The sequence below is a fragment of the Rana temporaria genome, chromosome 10, assembly GCF_905171775.1.
Source record: "Rana temporaria chromosome 10, aRanTem1.1, whole genome shotgun sequence".
In the NCBI taxonomy this organism is placed as follows: Eukaryota; Metazoa; Chordata; class Amphibia; order Anura; family Ranidae; genus Rana; species Rana temporaria.
Genome location: NC_053498.1, coordinates 8,963,017 through 8,980,189, shown reverse-complemented (window position 1 = coordinate 8,980,189; position 17,173 = coordinate 8,963,017). Strand labels below are relative to the sequence as shown.

Below are 17,173 nucleotides of genomic sequence, written 5' to 3'. Positions count from 1 at the left end.
CTGCCCAGAAAGAGCACTGAGGGAACGAAGGGCAGATCCTTTATATATTGTTGAAGATTACACAGAGCTGAGTTTTCTCTGACCAGTAGCTCAATCCCCAAGCAGCTTTGTTGCCATAGGAGGAAGAAGCATGATGCATGTGATTTTCCACCCCCAGAGGAACCAGCTATGTAACTTTACTGCCCAGGAAGAGCACTGAGGGAGCGAAAGGAAGATCCTTTTACTGTTGAAGCTTACATAGAGCTGAGCTTTCTCTGACCAGTCACCGAAAGACCAAGCGGCTTTGCTGCTATGGGAGGAAAGAGTGAGTCAGACGATTCCCCAACCCCAGAGGAACCGGCTATGTGACTTTACTGTCTAGGACAGTGATGGCAAACCTTGGCACCGCAGATGTTTTGGAACTACATTTCCCATGATTCTCATGCACTCTGCATCATGGGAAATGTAGTTCCAAAACATCTGGGATGCCAAGGTTTGCCATCACGGGTCTAGGAAGAGCACCGAGGGCGTGAAGGAAAGATAACTACAAGCAACTATGGGGGGGGGGGGTCAACCATACCTATTGCTTTACCCAGGGTCGTTTGAAGAAATTTGGGGGCCCCAAGCACCCCCCCCCTGCAAGCAAAGCCTACGTTACCGCTACACTAATTTTTTTTTCTATTCTTACCTCCCGTTCTTCCCTGTAGGCTGCTGCTGTAGCGTGGCCGAGCTCCTCTTCCCCAGTCCCCTATCAGATAGTGCCGGGTACCTCGCGTGGTACAGGAGATTCAGTTTCCTGTCTTCCCGGCCGGACTGAAAGGAAGTGAGCACTCAGTGTGCACTTCCTGTCAGTCCGGCCGGGAACAGGAAGCTGAATCTCCTGTACCACGCGCGGTACCCGGTCAGACTGACAGGACTCCAGGTGGAAGGAAGAGGAACTCGGCCACGCTACAGCATGGGAAGGGGAAGTTGGGGGCCCCAGGCCAGCTCGGGGCCCAAGCAATTGTTTGTTTTGCCTGTCCTGTAGCGACGGGCCTGGCTTTACCTTGCTTGGACAAAACACAGGTTTTCCTTTAAGATCTCAGTCCACCTTGAACTAATATTTCAGTTTTGAGTAGATGTTATCAGCTTGCCTCGCCCTTCTACTTTTATCTGTGTGCGACCTCTAAAGATGGATCCCAGATGTGCCCATCCTCCACACATTGGCATCTCATTCCCGCTTAACGGAGAATGAGATAGGCAACTAGGGCCACCAGTGTGCTGAGGCCCACCAGTTTCCACCCATGATCAAAGTATTAATTTTGGGCTGACTTGCCCTTTAAGAGAAAGGAAAAAAAAAAAAAAAACGCATCAACTACAGATTAAATCATCTGGGCAAAATAAAATAAATAAATAGATAAAATACTACAAGTAAAAAGTCTATGTGTTGTCTATGAGATTGAGACCGTGGTGCCTCCACCAATACCACCTCGGCGACATTCAACGGTCTGTTGCAGCAAAGAAAAAAAAAAATGGTGGGTCACGCTCGCTGCACTAGCAGGAATGTGTTCGACAATGGCGAGGAGGAATTACAGTGCTGGTTTGATGTTAAAATCAGGCTACCCCCCTAAGCCAGACCATAACGATCCTCCATTGTATTCTTTTTTTTTTCTTCGATCTTCAGTGATCATTACAAAAAAAAAAAAGTAAAAACTTGGCGCCAAAAGTCGTCATGTTAAATAATCGCGCTTCCGAAGTTCATTGAAATGTATGTCCGAGGGATCCCATGGCGGGAAAGACAAGATTCCACCTTATTTTATGTCTCTGAAAGAGATGCATTATGGGAAACCTGCCCATAGTGATCCGAGTCTCCATAGTCTTCATAGCCAAAGTCACCGAGAAGGCAACAATGCCATGTGTTGGCGCTTTGCGTCGTAGCGGATGAAAAGGATTTTCCCATCCGTCTTCTACGAAACCAGAACAACGACAACAAAAGAAAAGTTCGGACAAAAGTTCCCTTTAAAACTCAATTAGCGTCCTTTAAATAGTCGAGAAAAAAAAAAGCGAAGCGCTCTCAACACTGTTTTGGCGCTCCCACGTTGCGGCTCGTTGCGTGTCGCCGTAGCTCAGCAGATTCTTGACGCGATGACTTGTATTCCTGAAGGGATTCTGTTTCCAGCACTCTACTCCCTACGAGGTGTTAGTTATCCATGGTCATATTGCTATGGGATCCGCGACCGTCATCGGGGGAAAAAAAAGCGCAACGCTATCCATTGCAACGCGCAAATGTCCCGTGAGAAATGCTAGCGGGCGGCTTGAGGTCAAGACAGAGCATCTTCGTTGTGGGCGTCTGTGGCAGGATCTTTCACTAGGACGCCCTGCTGCAACCTTTGCAAGGAAAGTCGCATCTGGTGGAAGGAAATGGGAGAAATAAAGAAGAGTTTTTTTTTAGGGGGTTCTGCAAAGTGGACCTAGCATCAGATATATAATTATTATTATTATAATACAATATTAAATAAAAAAAATTGATTATCATTTTTTATACTGTATATAATTATATCATTTATATATAACATCATATAATATGTAATATAATGTAATATTAAATACATTTTATAATATTAGATTTAATATAATGTGTGTGTGTGATATATATATATATATATATATATATATATATATACATACACACTGTGTATGTTTGTGTGTATATGTATATATATTTTCTTATTTATTTATATATATATATATATATATATATATATATATATATATATATATATATATATATATATATATATATATATATATACACACACATTATATTAAATCTAATATTATATTATAAAATGTGTTTAATATTACATTATATTACATTTAATATTATATTATGTTATGTATAAATTATATAATTATATACAGTATAAAAAAATGATAATCTAATTTTATATATATATATGTATATATACTGTGTATGTTTGTGTGTGTGTGTGTGTGTGTATATATATATATATATATATATATATATATATATATATATATATATTTACATTTAATATTATATTACATTATATTAAATCTAATATTATATTTTAAAATGTATTTACTATTACATATATATATATATATATATATATATATATATATACACGCACACACATATACATATATATATATATATATATATATATATATATATATATATATATATATATATATATATATATATATATATATATATATAAATAAATATATACATATAAACACGCACACACAGTATATTTCTCTATTATATGTGTATATATATATATATATATATATATATATATATATATATATATAAAATATATATAATATATATATATTACATTTAATATTGCAATACAGAACACTTGTTTTTTATTTTTTAATAAAGAAGTGGTCAAAAACTTGTGTAGTGTCTTTATTCACTTTTTTGGTGAATGTGTAGGGGTAGAGGGGGCTTCCATATTCCGATAAGGCCCCCCGCCTGCAGACCCCCACAGCCCAGGGTTGTGGAGAAGAGGCCCTTGTCCCCATCAACACTGTTGCTTTGGGCTCTGCCCCCCCTGTCCCAAAGCACCCCCCCCCCCCATGTTGAGGGCATGTGGACCCTGTCCCAAAGCACCCCCCCCATGTTGAGGGCATGTGGACTGGTATGGTTCAGGAGGGGGGAGCCACTCACTTTGTGACTTGTGAGCTCTACAGAACCTGAAGACCAGTGGTCGTCAACTCCTGTCCTCAGGGCCCACTAACAGGCCAGGTTTTCAAGATAACTGAAATACATCACAGGACAGGATATTGCTGCTCAGTGATTGCCGCATTTTAGTCTGCATCTCCCCCAAGGTAATACTTAAAATCTGGCCTGTTGGTGGGTCCTGAGGACTGGATTTGAGAAGAACCACTGCCATAGAGGATGTGTTACATCTCCCCCAAGGTAATACATAAAACCTGGCCTGTTAGTGGGCCTTGAGGACTGGAGTTGAGAAGAACCACTGCCATAGAGGATGTGTTACATCTCCCCCAAGGTAATACTTAAAATCTGACCTGTTAATGGGCATTAAGGAAAGGGTTGATGACCACTGCTGAAGACAACACAACCGCCCTCACCTCATCCAGTAGTTGTACGGAGGCCTGGAGTGTCTGCTTCCATTTCTGCACCTCGGCATCATGGAAACGCTTCTGCAGCTCAAGTATTTCCGCCCAATCCGCCGACGTCTGCGGGAACCTCCTAGGGATAGACACAGATGGTGATTAGGGCCGCAGGGACCGGCTGCACAAGGAACGCTAAATAACAGCGTATTTCTATTTTAGGATGGAGTGGGAGGGGGGGGGGTGTGTTAGATTCTGCGTCAGATTATTTTGTCCTCTGTGTCCCCCTTAGGGTGACTGCCCCTCACTTCCTGTCTTGGTGACCACACAGGCAGTGAAATCTCCCGAAGAGAGACACAGATAGCAATATAGATCTAAAAGTGGCTCCAAACCTTTAAAACATAAAAAAAAACAAAAAAAACTGTGTCTAAAATTTGACTTTAAAGCGGAGTTCCGGCCACAATTTCACTTTTGAAATATAAATACCCCTGTAATACACAAGCTTATTGTATTCTAGTAAAGTTAGTCTGTAAACTAAGGTCCGTTTTGTTAGGTTGTTACAGCATTTAGACACTTTATAAAAATAGAAATTGACCGGGGCCATCTTAAGTGTGGGCATCATGAAGCCAGACTGTATGACTTCCTGGATTTCAGCCTTGCAGATCTCGCACATGCTCCGTGCTGCACAAGCAGTGTCAGATCAGGTTTCAGCACCTGTGCTGTCCAAGTCACATGATTCTTTGAGTCTGGGGAATGCACAGAACCCAGAACATTCCCAGGAGTCTGTGCGGTGCATTAAGCACCTAGGTGCAGGAAGTGGGAAGATTAACTATTCTGCCTAGCAACAACACTTTGAAGGCATCTAAAAAAAAAAAAAAAATGTCGTAAAGGACTAATGACATTTTTTTAAAACTACTGATGTAATGTTATATTTATGGGTGGAACTCCACTTTAAATCTAAAAGTATGTCAAGGACGGTCCTCAGTTTCAATGGATAACAGCTTGTGGTTATGGATAAAATATTATTTATTTTATATTTTCTAACAAGGGCAGGAGTGACTAGAAAGTATATAGAAGTTGAAAAGAGTAAACTTTACAGTGTAAGGGCCAGATTCACGTAGCTGAGCGGCGGCGTAACGTATCGTAGATACGTTACACCGCCGCAAGTTTTCATCGCAAGTGCCTGATTCACAAAGCACTTGCGATGAAAACCTACGCCGGCGGCCTCCGGCGCAAGGCGGGCCAATTCAAATGGGCGTGTGCCCATTTGCGCATGCTCCGTTTCTTAACTCCCGCCGTGCTTTGCGCGCCGTGACGTCATATTTTCGAACGGCGACGCGCGTAGCGTACTTCCGTATTCCCGGACGTGTTACGCAAACGACATTAAATCTTAAATTTCGACGCGGGAACGAAGGCCATACTTTAGACAGCAATACGATTGCTGACTAAAGTTAAGGCACCCAAAACGACGACTAACTTTGCGACGGGAAACTAGACTAGCGGCGACGTAGCGAACGCAAAAAACCGTCGTGGATCACCGTAACTCCTAATTTGCATACCCGACGCTGGTTTACGACGCAAACTCCCCCCAGCGGCGGCCGCGGTATTGCATCCTAAGATCCGACAGTGTAAAACAATTACACCTGTCGGATCTTATGGATATCTATGCGTAACTGATTCTATGAATCAGCCGCATAGATACTCTGAGAGATACGACGGAGTATCTCCGCTGTGAATCTGGCCCTAAGTTCCTTGTGTTAAAGTATCTCGAAATAAGAGAGATGAGGTCAAAATGAACTGGCTGCATGTAATCTGATCCAGAAGCCGCTCACTGCTGCCCTCTAGGTGACAACATTTGAATAAACACAGCCTCCCATTCTCTCTCTTAGGTTAAAGTGTGACCAATCAGGTGGCTTCGTCAAAAACGGATGCATGAGTATAGTTACCCCTGGGACACGGCGTAGCTCTGCCAAGTCTGGAATGTCCGGGCGTTCTGCTCCAGAGACCACAGGCGGTAGAAGAGCATTAGATTCAAGGCCAACAGGACAATTAGGCTGTAAGGAGACAGGGAACCAGGGGTTAAGGGTCACATTACTATGAAAAGAGATAGAGCAGTGATGGTGAACCTCGGCACCCCAGATGTTTTGGAACTACATTTCCCATGATGCTCCAGTACACTGCAGAGTGCATGAGAATCATGGGAAATGTAGTTCCAAAACATCTGGGGTGCCAAGGTTCACCATCACCGAGATGGAGTGGAGCGACAGCCAATCAGATTAAGCGTTTGCAATGCTGCTGGTCCCTGGAAGTTATATATATATATATATATATATATATATATATATATATACATACAGTGCCTTGAAAAAATATTCACCCCCCCCCCCCCTTGAAATTTTCCACATTTTCACATGTAACATCCAAAAACGTAAATGTTTTTTTTATTGGGATTTCATGTGAGAGACCAACACAAAGTGGCACATAATTGTGAAGTGGAAGGAAAATTATAAATGGGTTTCATTTTTTTTTTTACAAATTAATATGTGAAAAGTGTGGGGGGGGGGGAGGCATTTATATTTAGCCCCCTTTACTCTGATACCCCCTAACTAAAATCTAGTGGAACCAATTGCCTTCAGATGTCACCTAATTAGTAAATATCCCAAGATTTTTAGCTGCCCCACCTCTCCAGTACCTTTTCAGTGTGTGTATGTATACTGTATGTGTGTATACTGTGTCTGTATACTGTGTGTATACTGTGTGTATGTATACTGTGTGTGTGTGTATACTGTGTGTGTATACTGTGTGTGTATGTATACTGTGTGTATGTATACTGTGTGTGTATACTGTGTGTGTATACTGTATGTGTGTATACTGTGTGTGTATACTGTGTGTCTGTATACTGTGTATGAATACTGTGTGTATGTATACTGTGTGTGTATGTATACTGTGTGTGTATGTATACTGTGTGTATGTATACTGTGTGTGTATACTGTATGTGTGTATACTGTGTGTGTATACTGTGTGTCTGTATACTGTGTATGAATACTGTGTGTATGTATACTGTGTGTGTATGTATACTGTGTGTGTATGTATACTGTGTGTGTATGTATACATTCTGTGTGTATGTATACTGTATGTGTATACTGTGTGTGTATACTGTGTGTATGTATACTGTGTGTGTATGTATACAGTGTGTGTATGTATACTGTATGTATACTGTGTGCATGTATACTGTGTGTGTATATCGTGTGTGTATATTTTGTATGTATACTGTGTCTGTATACTGTGTGTATGTATACTGTGTGTATGTATACTGTGTGTGTATATTGTGTGTGTATATTTATACTGTGTGTATGTATACTGTGTGTGTAATGTGTATGTATACTGTGTGTATGTATACTGTGTGTATGTATACTGTGTGTGTATGCATACTGTGTGTATGTATACTATGTGTGTATATTGTGTGTGTATATTGTGTATGTATACTGTGTGTGTGTATATTGTGTGTGTATATTGTGTATGTATACTGTGTGTCTGTATACTGTGTGTGTATGTATACTGTGTGTATACTGTGTGTCTGTATACTGTGTATGTATACTGTGTGTGTATGTATACTGTGTGTATGTATACTGTGTGTGTATACTGTGTGTGTGTGTATACTGTGTGTGTATGTATACTGTGTATGTATACTGTGTGTATGTATACTGTGTGTGTATGTATACTGTGTATGTATACTGTGTGTATGTATACTGTGTGTATGTATACTGTGTATGTATACTGTGTATGTATACTGTGTGTGTATGTATACTGTGTGTGTATGTATACTGTGTGTATATATTGTGTGTCTGTGAGTGTATACTGTATGTGTGTATACTGTTTGACCCCAATAATCTATTGCCTGGGGGCCCCATAATCAATTGCCTGGGGGCCCTAAAATCTCCTATTGCCCGGGGTCCCCATAATCTCCTATTGCCCGGGGGCCCCATAATCTCCTATTCCCCGGGGGCCCCATAATCTCCTATTGCCCAGGGGCCCCATGAGTTGTCATTCCGCCCCTGTGCTGGAGGGTCTACTATTGCTGGCTGCTGGGGGATCTATTGTAGCGGGGGCATCTATTGTTGATTGGAGGGATCTACTATTGTTGAGGGAGGGGGTCTGTTGCTGCTGACTGCTGGGAAATATATTCTCGCTGGGGTGGATCTATTGTTACTGGGGGAGGGGGGGCTACTGTTGCTGGCTGCAGAGGATCTGTTTTATGACTTTTCTTGTTTTCAATAACAAATGATTACAGACTAAACCAAGCTTAGCGATTGGCTCCTTCTCCGGTCCATTTAATAAGATGAAATTCAGATTAACGTGAAGCATCCACGAGACCAGAGAGCATTGGGAAGGAAGTCACCCAGCCAGGTAGGGGGGGTTATTCATACGCCGTGGGTAGGTATCGGGTAGGTGGCCCTTTTACTCACACAATACTGATGACGAATAGCATGCCGGGGATGTTTTGTACAGATCCTCGATCCGTCAGGTGGGAGAGCTGCGAGGAGACGCTCCCTGCGAGGAGAAATGAAAAGAAAATTAGTATTTCAGGAGAATCGCAGGCTCTGGATTTCCGCCATTTCTGTGCCAAATCCACAATAAAAGTAAAACTAAAATCTTCAGTAAAATGCTGGCAGGGGCGGATGCGTCTAGTTCTGTGTACAGTGCCGCAGAACAGGTTGGTGCTATAGAAATTAGAAAAGATCAGATTCGCATTGCTTTCAGAGGAGATTTTCCAACATTTCCTGTGACCATGCCCCCCCCCCGTGGGTAGCATAAAATCTGACCATTGTGTCGGATCCTTCCCCTATTTAACCACTTCTCCACCGAGGACGTCATATGTCGTCCTCGACTGTGCGGTGATATCTGAATGATGGGTGCCAGAGGCGCCTCGCACTCACAGGGGCCTCGCGGCCGCCTAACTTGCCCAATGCATTACCCCAGTTTTTAGGGACAGGGGACCTTAACGCTGCTGTGCTCCGGCAGCGTTATGAGCCCCAGCGTCCCTAAAAAAACAGTGAATATCGGTGACACCACCCCTTGTGACGTCAATGACCCAGCATGCCCTCGGTCAATGTCGTCACAAGGGGCGGGTTCACCAGGTGAAATCACTGGGTGGCCCCCGCAACCTTAGTTATTAAAGAGCAGGATCTGGGGGCCGCCTTGTTAAAGGGGGCTTCCAGATTCCGAAAAAAGCCCATTGCCCACAAACCCCAGCAACCACCGGCCAGGGTTGTGGAGAAGAGGCTCTTGTCCTTGAATTACTTTTTCACATCAAGGGCGTTAGTGGGGCCCAGTGCCGGCCCAAGACATTGTGCTGCCTGGGACCAAAAATGAAATGCTGCCCCCCCCCCCAAAAAAAATCACGCCCACCAAAAGGCCCCCGCATTCATTATTTTATATCATGATAACTAAAGGGGACCTGCCATGGCTCTATACATGTATAAAGGAGTATAAAGAGGACCTGTCATGGCTCTATACATGTATATAGGAGTATAAAGAGGACCTGTCATGGCTCTATACATGTATAGGAGTATAAAGAGGACCTGTCATGGCTCTATACATGTATAGGAGTATAAAGAGGACCTGTCATGGCTCTATACATGTATAGGAGAATAAAGAGAACCTGTCATGGCTCTATACATGTATAGGAGTATAAAGAGGACCTGTCATGGCTCTATACATGTATATAGAAATGTTCTGCCTGCCCGCTCTTGTCACCACTAACAGCAGCAGCGCCGGGCTCCTCACAGGCAGTGGCGCCTGCCCGCTCACTCGCTGACTGCTCCCCCCTCCCCTCTGCGTGTGTCTTCAAGGCAGCCCGGCGCCGCGCTCCTCACATGCAGGCGGAACTGGCTGGCAGGCGTCAGTATGCTGCCCCCCTAAAAGTGCTACCACCCGGTCCCATCATATTGCCGGCCCTGGTGGGGCCCCCATGTCGAGTTTTGCCTAAGGCCTCACAAAGCCTAGAGCCGCCTCTGCAGTGAGGCTGCAGATGGGCACAGTGAGGCTGCAGATGGGCACTGATGATACATGTGAGCACAGTGAGGCTGCAGATGGGCGCAGCGAGGCTGCAGATGGGTACAGTGAGGCTGCAGATGGGCACAGTGAGGCTGCAGAGGGGCATTGTTTACCAGTAGCTGCTGCATTTGCCACCCTAGGCTTATACTCGAGTCAATACATTTTCCCAGTTTATTGTGGTAAAATTAGGTGCCTCAGCTTATATTCGGGTCGGCTTATACTTGAGTATATACGGTATTCTGCCTACCCATATCTGCAATATTAGCTGTGAACTGGGTAGATTCAGGTACAGCTGCACGCTCTTTACGGAGGCGCAGTGTACCCTTTTTACCCTGCGCCTACGCAAATAATTTTCGCTACGCTTCATTCATGAAGCAGTAGCCACGTAATTTGCGTGGGCGCTCTTCAAAAATGCCCTGCGTAAGGGCGCCTAATGTAAATGATCCCGTAGGGTGCGGGAATCATTTAAATTAGGCGCGTTCCCGCGCCGAGCGTAGAGCGCATGCTCCGTCGGGAAACTTTCCCGATGTGCATTGCGGCAAATGACGTCGCAAGGACGTCATTTGCTTCAAAGTAAACGTGAATGGCGTCCAGCGCCATTCACGATTCACTTACGCAAACTACGTAAATTTCAAATTTCGCGACGCGGGAACGACGGGTATACGTAGCATTGGCTGCCCCTGCTAATAGAATGGGCAGCCTTACGCAAAAACCGCCATACGCAAACGACGTCAACTGCGTACGCAGGGCTCGCGTAACGTTGTGAATCGGCGTTAGTATGCAATTTGCATACTATACGCTGACCACAACGGGAACGCCACCTAGCGGCCTGCGTAAGAATGCAGCCTAAGATATGAGGGCATAAGAGCCTTATGCCACGCAGATTTTAGGCTGCAGTCGGCGTAACGAGCTCTCTGAATCAGGAGAAGCCGTTACGCCGGCGCAAGTAAGCAATTGCGCTGCGTAACTATGGTTACGCAGACGCAATTGCTTCTTGAATCTGGGCCAGAGTTGGCATTAATGAGGTAAAGACGGCGTCCCCAAGGTACGCCGCCCTTTAATTACAGGCGAACACATATGATCAGTCTGGAAGATTATTACGAACTTTTTGTTCTAATTACCGAAACTAGAACACGGTAACCTTAACTACAGCATGCCGTAATTGGATTAGAGACAGCCTAACGGACCTCACGCTAACGAGGTCAACTGGGACTGAAGATTTCCAAAAATAAATATCAAATTTCGCAGAAGAAAGTCCACCGTTGTTATCAACCCTTTGCTGGCTTACACGTCACTTGGAAATGAAAAGAAGCGCAACGGCCACCATTTCTCTCACCTGACGCTCTCGAGTGGCGGGCCGCCCTCTCGCTCTCCAGCGGCGGAGGGGCAACGCTCAGCGGGTCAATGTGGTGGTTTTTCCAGCTCAGCGTCCGCTTGCGGCGGCGTAAGGTTGGCTTTTCTCTTCCGCCCAACTCCTCCACGCAGGACTGTTCAAACTTGACGACCGCATCGGCTGTGATGGTAGAAAGGAAAAGAAAAATGTGAGCCAACGGGAAAACACGAGTGCAGATAAAGACGAGGGTTGTAGACAGAATATTAAAGTGTTCGCCTACTTTCTCTATAAATGTATCTACTCTACTCCCCAGGAAACTGCTACAAAATATTCTGCTCAGCCAGTCCTGTGATTCATGCATCCCTTTGAGGCAGCAGAGCTGGTCCATGGACCTTCTTCTAGACCAGGGGTCTCCAAACTGCGGCCTGAGGGCCAGATGTGGCCCTTTGCTAGCCTTTATCCGGCCCTTGGGGCACTATTCCTCCCACTGACACCAACAAGGGGGCACTATTTCTTCCACTGATACCAATGATGGGATACTATTCCTCTTACTAATAAGGGGCACTACTATTCCTCCTACTGACCACCAACCTTGAGGCCATATTTATTCTCACTGATGCTGGGCTCAGGAAATTTTCTGCCCCACAGGCAGCAATCCGGCCCTCCCAAAGTCTGAAGGACAATAAACTGGCCCTTGGTTTGAAACGTTTGGAGACCCCTGTTCTAGACCATGGACCTTCTTCTAGACCATGGACCTTCTTCTAGACCAGCCTTCCTCAACCTTTTTACACTGGAGGAACCATTAATATGCTTTTGAAGTCTCGGGAACCCCTGCTTCATTTCATTGTGAAATAGCATGAGAAGTAAGCTGCTGAATGTTTTAAATAAAATAATACAGAATAGGACAAACCTAGAACTTTTGATACCTAGAACCAATCATTTTAGAATTCTCCCTTACTCTATATGTCAATAATAATCACGAAGACCAGAAAAGAAAAACAAACTGTGAAAATTATAGTGTACCCTTATATTAGTCATCAGTGAAAAAAAGTATCCTTTCGCTTAGTGATCAGAGGAGAAATGCCCCTTACATTGGTGTTCAATGGAGGAATGCCTCAACCCCCCCCCAGCCTACATTGGTGGTCACTGGCAGGGATGGACTGGCCATTGGGACTACAGGGAGTTTCCCCGTGGGCCGATGGCTCAGTGGGCCGGCTTCAGTGACAGCGGACTGCCGCCCCCCTCCGCTCCTTTGTCTCTCCCTCACCGCAGCGCTCACCTGGGGGGAACAAAGAAGCAGGGGAGGACCAGAGGAGCAGGGGGGATGACGACAGAGGAGCATGGGGGGGAGGGGACAGACAGCTGACTCAACAGCTATGGCCTGGGAGTTTCTCACTTCTGCCTAATCTTGTCCCATAAGGGGGGGCACCGAACTGATTCTTTGAAATAATGTCTAGCTTCACCACTGGTACTGCCTATAAGAGTACCAGTACCAGACGTTCTACTCTAATAAAGAAGAACGGCTAGTGGCTAGTGAAGGGGGAGAGGGGGCTTGGGTGGCTGGGGGGGGGGGGGGGTCGGGAGTTGTCCGGCCGCCATGGCCAAATTTCTGTCCCAGTCCAGCCCTGGTCAGTGCTGAAATATCTCCCTTACACTGATAGTTAGTGGAGAAATGCCCCCCGAAATTGGTAGTTAGAGGAGAAATCTTTCCTTAGTTAGTAGAGATATCCTCTACATTAGGGGAAATTACCCTTACATTGTTGGTCAGTGGAGAAATGCCCCTTACATTGTTGGTCAGTGGAGAAATGCCCCTTACATTGTTGGTCAGTGGAGAAATGCCCCTTACATGGTGGTCAGTGGAGAAATGCCCCTTACATTGTTGGTCAGTGGAGAAATGCCCCTTACATGGTGGTCAGTGGAGAAATGTCTCTTTACGTCAGTGATTTATGGAGAACTGCCTCTCTATATTGATAGTCAGTGGAGAAATGCCCCCTTATATTGGTGATCATTGAACAAATGCTCCTTACATTGGTGATCATTGGAAAAATGCTCCTTACATTGATAGTCAGTGGAGAAATGCCCCCTTACATTGGTAATCATTGGAGATATACCCCTACGTTAGTGCTCATTGGAGAAATACCCTTTACATCGATAGTAGAGAAATGCCCCCTTATATTGTTGATGTTAATTAGAGAAATGCCCCTTGTATTGATGGTCAGTGGAGTAATGCCCCTTACATGGTGGTCAGTGGAGAAATGCCTCCTTATGTCAGTGATTTATGGAGAACTGCTTCCCTACAATGGTGATCAGTGGAGAAATGCCCCCTTAATTAGTGATCATTGAGGAAATGCCCTCTTATATTGGTGATCATTGGATAAAAACCCCTTACTTTGATAGTCAGTGGAGAAATGTCCCCTTACATTGGTGATCATTGGAGAAATGCCCCCTACATTGATAGTCAGTGGAGAAATGCCCCCTTACTTTGGTGATCATTGGATATATACCCCTTACTTTGATAGTCAGTGGAGAAATGCCCCCTTATATTGATAGTCAGTGGAGAAATGCCCCCTTATATCGGTGCTCATTGTAGAAATGCCCCCTCATTGATATTCAGTGGAGAAATACCACTTACTTTGATAGTCAGTGGAGAAATGCTCCTTACATTGATAGTTGGTGGAAAAAATGCCCCCTTACATTGGTGATCATTGGAGAAATGCCCTCTTACATTGGTGATCATTGGAGAAATGCCCCCTTACATTGGTGATCATTGGAGATATACCCCTTATATTGCTGATCATTGGAGAAATACCCCTTACTTTGATAGTCAGTGGAGAAATGCCCCCTTATATTGGTGCTCATTGGAGAAATACCCTTACATTGATAGTCAGTGGAGAAATGCCCCCTTATATTGGTGATCATACTTTGGTGATCTTACTTTGGTGATCATTGGATATATACCCCTCATATTAGAGAAATATCCTTTACATTGATAATCAGTGGAGAAATGCCCCCTTATATTGGTGATTATTGGGGAAATACCACTTACTTTGATAGTCAGTGGAGAAATGCTCCTTACATTGATAGTTGGTAGAAAAAATGCCCCCTTACATTGGTGCTCATTGGAGAAATGCCCCCTTATATTGGTGCTCACTGGAGAAATGCCCCCTTATATTGGTGCTCATTGGAGAAATACCCTTACATTGATAGTCAGTGGAGAAATGCCCCCTTATATTGGTGATCATTGGGGAAATACCACTTACTTTGATAGTCAGTGGAGAAATGCTCCTTACATTGATAGTTGGTGGAAAAAATGCCCCCTTACATTGGTGTTCATTGCAGAAATGCCCCTTTACATTGGTGATCATTGGAGAAATGCCCCCTTACATTGGTGATCATTGGAGAAATGCCCCCTACATTGATAGTCAGTGGAGAAATTCCCCCTTACATTGGTGATCATTGGAGATATACCCTTACATTGATAGTCAGTGGAGAAATGCCCCCTTATATTGGTGATCATTGGGGAAATACCCTTTACATTGGTGATCATTGGAGAAATGCCCCCTACATTGATAGTCAGTGGACAAATGCCCCCTTATATTGATGATCATTGGAGTAATGCCCCTAACATTGATGGTCAGTGGAAAAAGCCACTTTGCACTGGTAATAGAGTGTAGATGTAGCCCCTTACATCGAATTTCAGTAGGAAATTGCCCCTTGCATTGCAAGCCATTGCAGGAGGGAGTCAAATCTGTCCATGCTCACTGTCCATGGAATCCCTAGCTAACGCAGGAGGAACTCTGGTTGAGAAAGTCAGTTTTAGACTATACAGAAGGTAAGCAAGACCCACCCCAGCCTCTGATTGGACAATGAAAGAGAAGCACCATGCTGATTAAGTCATCACTCTCTCCTCTGGTAAGAATGTTCACACTGGGGTGGATTCAGGTACGACTTGCGCCCTCTTACGGAGGCGCAGCGTACCGTTTTAACGACGCGCCTCCGTAAATTACCTGCGCTACGCTTCATTCATGAAGCAGTAGCTACGTAATTTGCGCGGGCGCTCCTTAAAACTGCCTGGCCTAAGGGCGCGTAATTTAAATGATCCCGTAGGGGGCGTGGATCATTTAAATTAGGCGCGTTCCCGCGCCGAACGTAGTGCGCATGCTCCGTCGGGAAACTTTCCCGACGTGCATTGCGGCAAATGACGTCGCAAGGACGTCATTTGATTCAACGTGAACGTAAATGGCGTCCAGCGCCATTCACGATTCACTTACGCAAACAACGTAATTTTCAAACATCGCAACGCGGGAACGACGGGTATACTTAGCATTGCCTGCCTCTGCTAATAGCAGGAGCAGCCTTACGCGGAACCCGACGAACGTAAACGACGTAAAATGCGTACGTAGGGCGCGCGTACGGTTGTGAATCGGCGTTAGTATGCAATTTGCATACTCTACGCTGACCACTACGGGAACGCCACCTAGCGGCCATCGTAAGAATGCAGCCTACGATACGACGGCATAAGGAGCCTTATGCCAGTCATATCTTAGGCTGCAGTCGGCGTAACGAGCTTTCTGAATACAGAAAAGTCGTTACGCCGGCGCAACTAATCAATTGTGCTGCGTAACTATGGTTACGCAGACGCAATTGCTTACTGAATCCACCCCACTGTGAATAATAGGACTGTGCAAAGCTAATCAGCTCTGATTTGCCCAGTATGCTGCCCCCTCTCTTTTAGTGTTGGAATTACAGGAGGCTTTCAAACCATTGATAAATCAACAATTAGTCTTTCATTAAATTTTTTTGAATAAATGAAAGCCTAAATGGTGGTAAAAAGGTGTAATTATTTCAATAAACTTTGAATAATAGCATGCATATGTGACAGCACTAGTCCACATGGCTGACTCCAGATAAGGGCTCGGGTCTTACACAGCCCTCACCCGCTCCCCTTTCTTCCAGCCAGGTTTACCAGCCGCCTACATCATTCCACATGTAATATTTATATTTGCATTCGCACAGAAGGAACGTGGGGCTCAGCGGGGCCGGGATAACTTGCAGCACGGAACAAAAGCACCGCTAAATCCACTAATGGACATTAATAATACATCAAAGGCTTTGACATTCCCGAAGCTCGGCAATACCTGCAATGACTGGAGTGTTTACACTTAACGCAAACCAATCTGGGAACCTGCAGAGAGCAATGACTGTTTTCTCTTTTGCTGAACTTCAAAACCCTTCAAAACACCGATGTCTGCAGCTAGTAAGAATACCTACCCATGTCACTGAAAAGGAGCTAAGTTCTAGGCAAACAGCTAAATACACAGAAGAAATACTTAGAAGGGAGCCGTTTTAACTGGCAAGGGATTTGTATTTCTGTCCAGGGCCGATCCTAGGCAGGGTGCACGGGGTGCTCCGCACCCAGGCGCCGCAGAGGTGGGGGCGCCGAAGCTCCAAAGTGCTCCCCTCCCTCCTCCTTGTCTGTGTACAGAGGCGGAGCGCAGGGGCCGCCATCAGGAATTATGGGGCCCCTTACACAGCTTCAGGCATGGGCCCTCCTGGAGCAGAGAATCGGGGGAGGGGGGCTGCCGCGAATTGAGAGGCGGGGGGGGGGGGGGCCTTTACAAAAAAAAGAAGAAATAAAGAAAAATATATATAAAAAAAGGGGGGAACCTCTGGGCCCTTTAATACAAAGAAATAAAATATATATATATATATTTT

At 44.8% G+C, this 17,173-nt stretch overlaps 1 protein-coding gene across 2 annotated transcripts in view; it reads right to left on the bottom strand.

Annotated features, from left to right (window-relative positions):
• Positions 1–1,480: 1,480 nt before the first annotated feature.
• Positions 1,481–17,173, bottom strand: part of GRAMD1A (GRAM domain containing 1A) — a 116,236-nt gene continuing 100,543 nt past the window's right edge. For both annotated transcript variants that reach the window (XM_040327161.1, XM_040327160.1), the window contains exons 15-19: positions 11,462–11,638; positions 8,535–8,619; positions 6,015–6,122; positions 4,087–4,207; positions 1,481–2,366 (exon numbers count right to left, since the gene is read on the bottom strand). In XM_040327161.1, the coding sequence (XP_040183095.1) occupies positions 2,280–2,366; positions 4,087–4,207; positions 6,015–6,122; positions 8,535–8,619; positions 11,462–11,638 (578 nt within the window). In that variant the 3' untranslated portion in view covers positions 1,481–2,279. The remainder of the gene's footprint in view (positions 2,367–4,086; positions 4,208–6,014; positions 6,123–8,534; positions 8,620–11,461; positions 11,639–17,173) is intronic.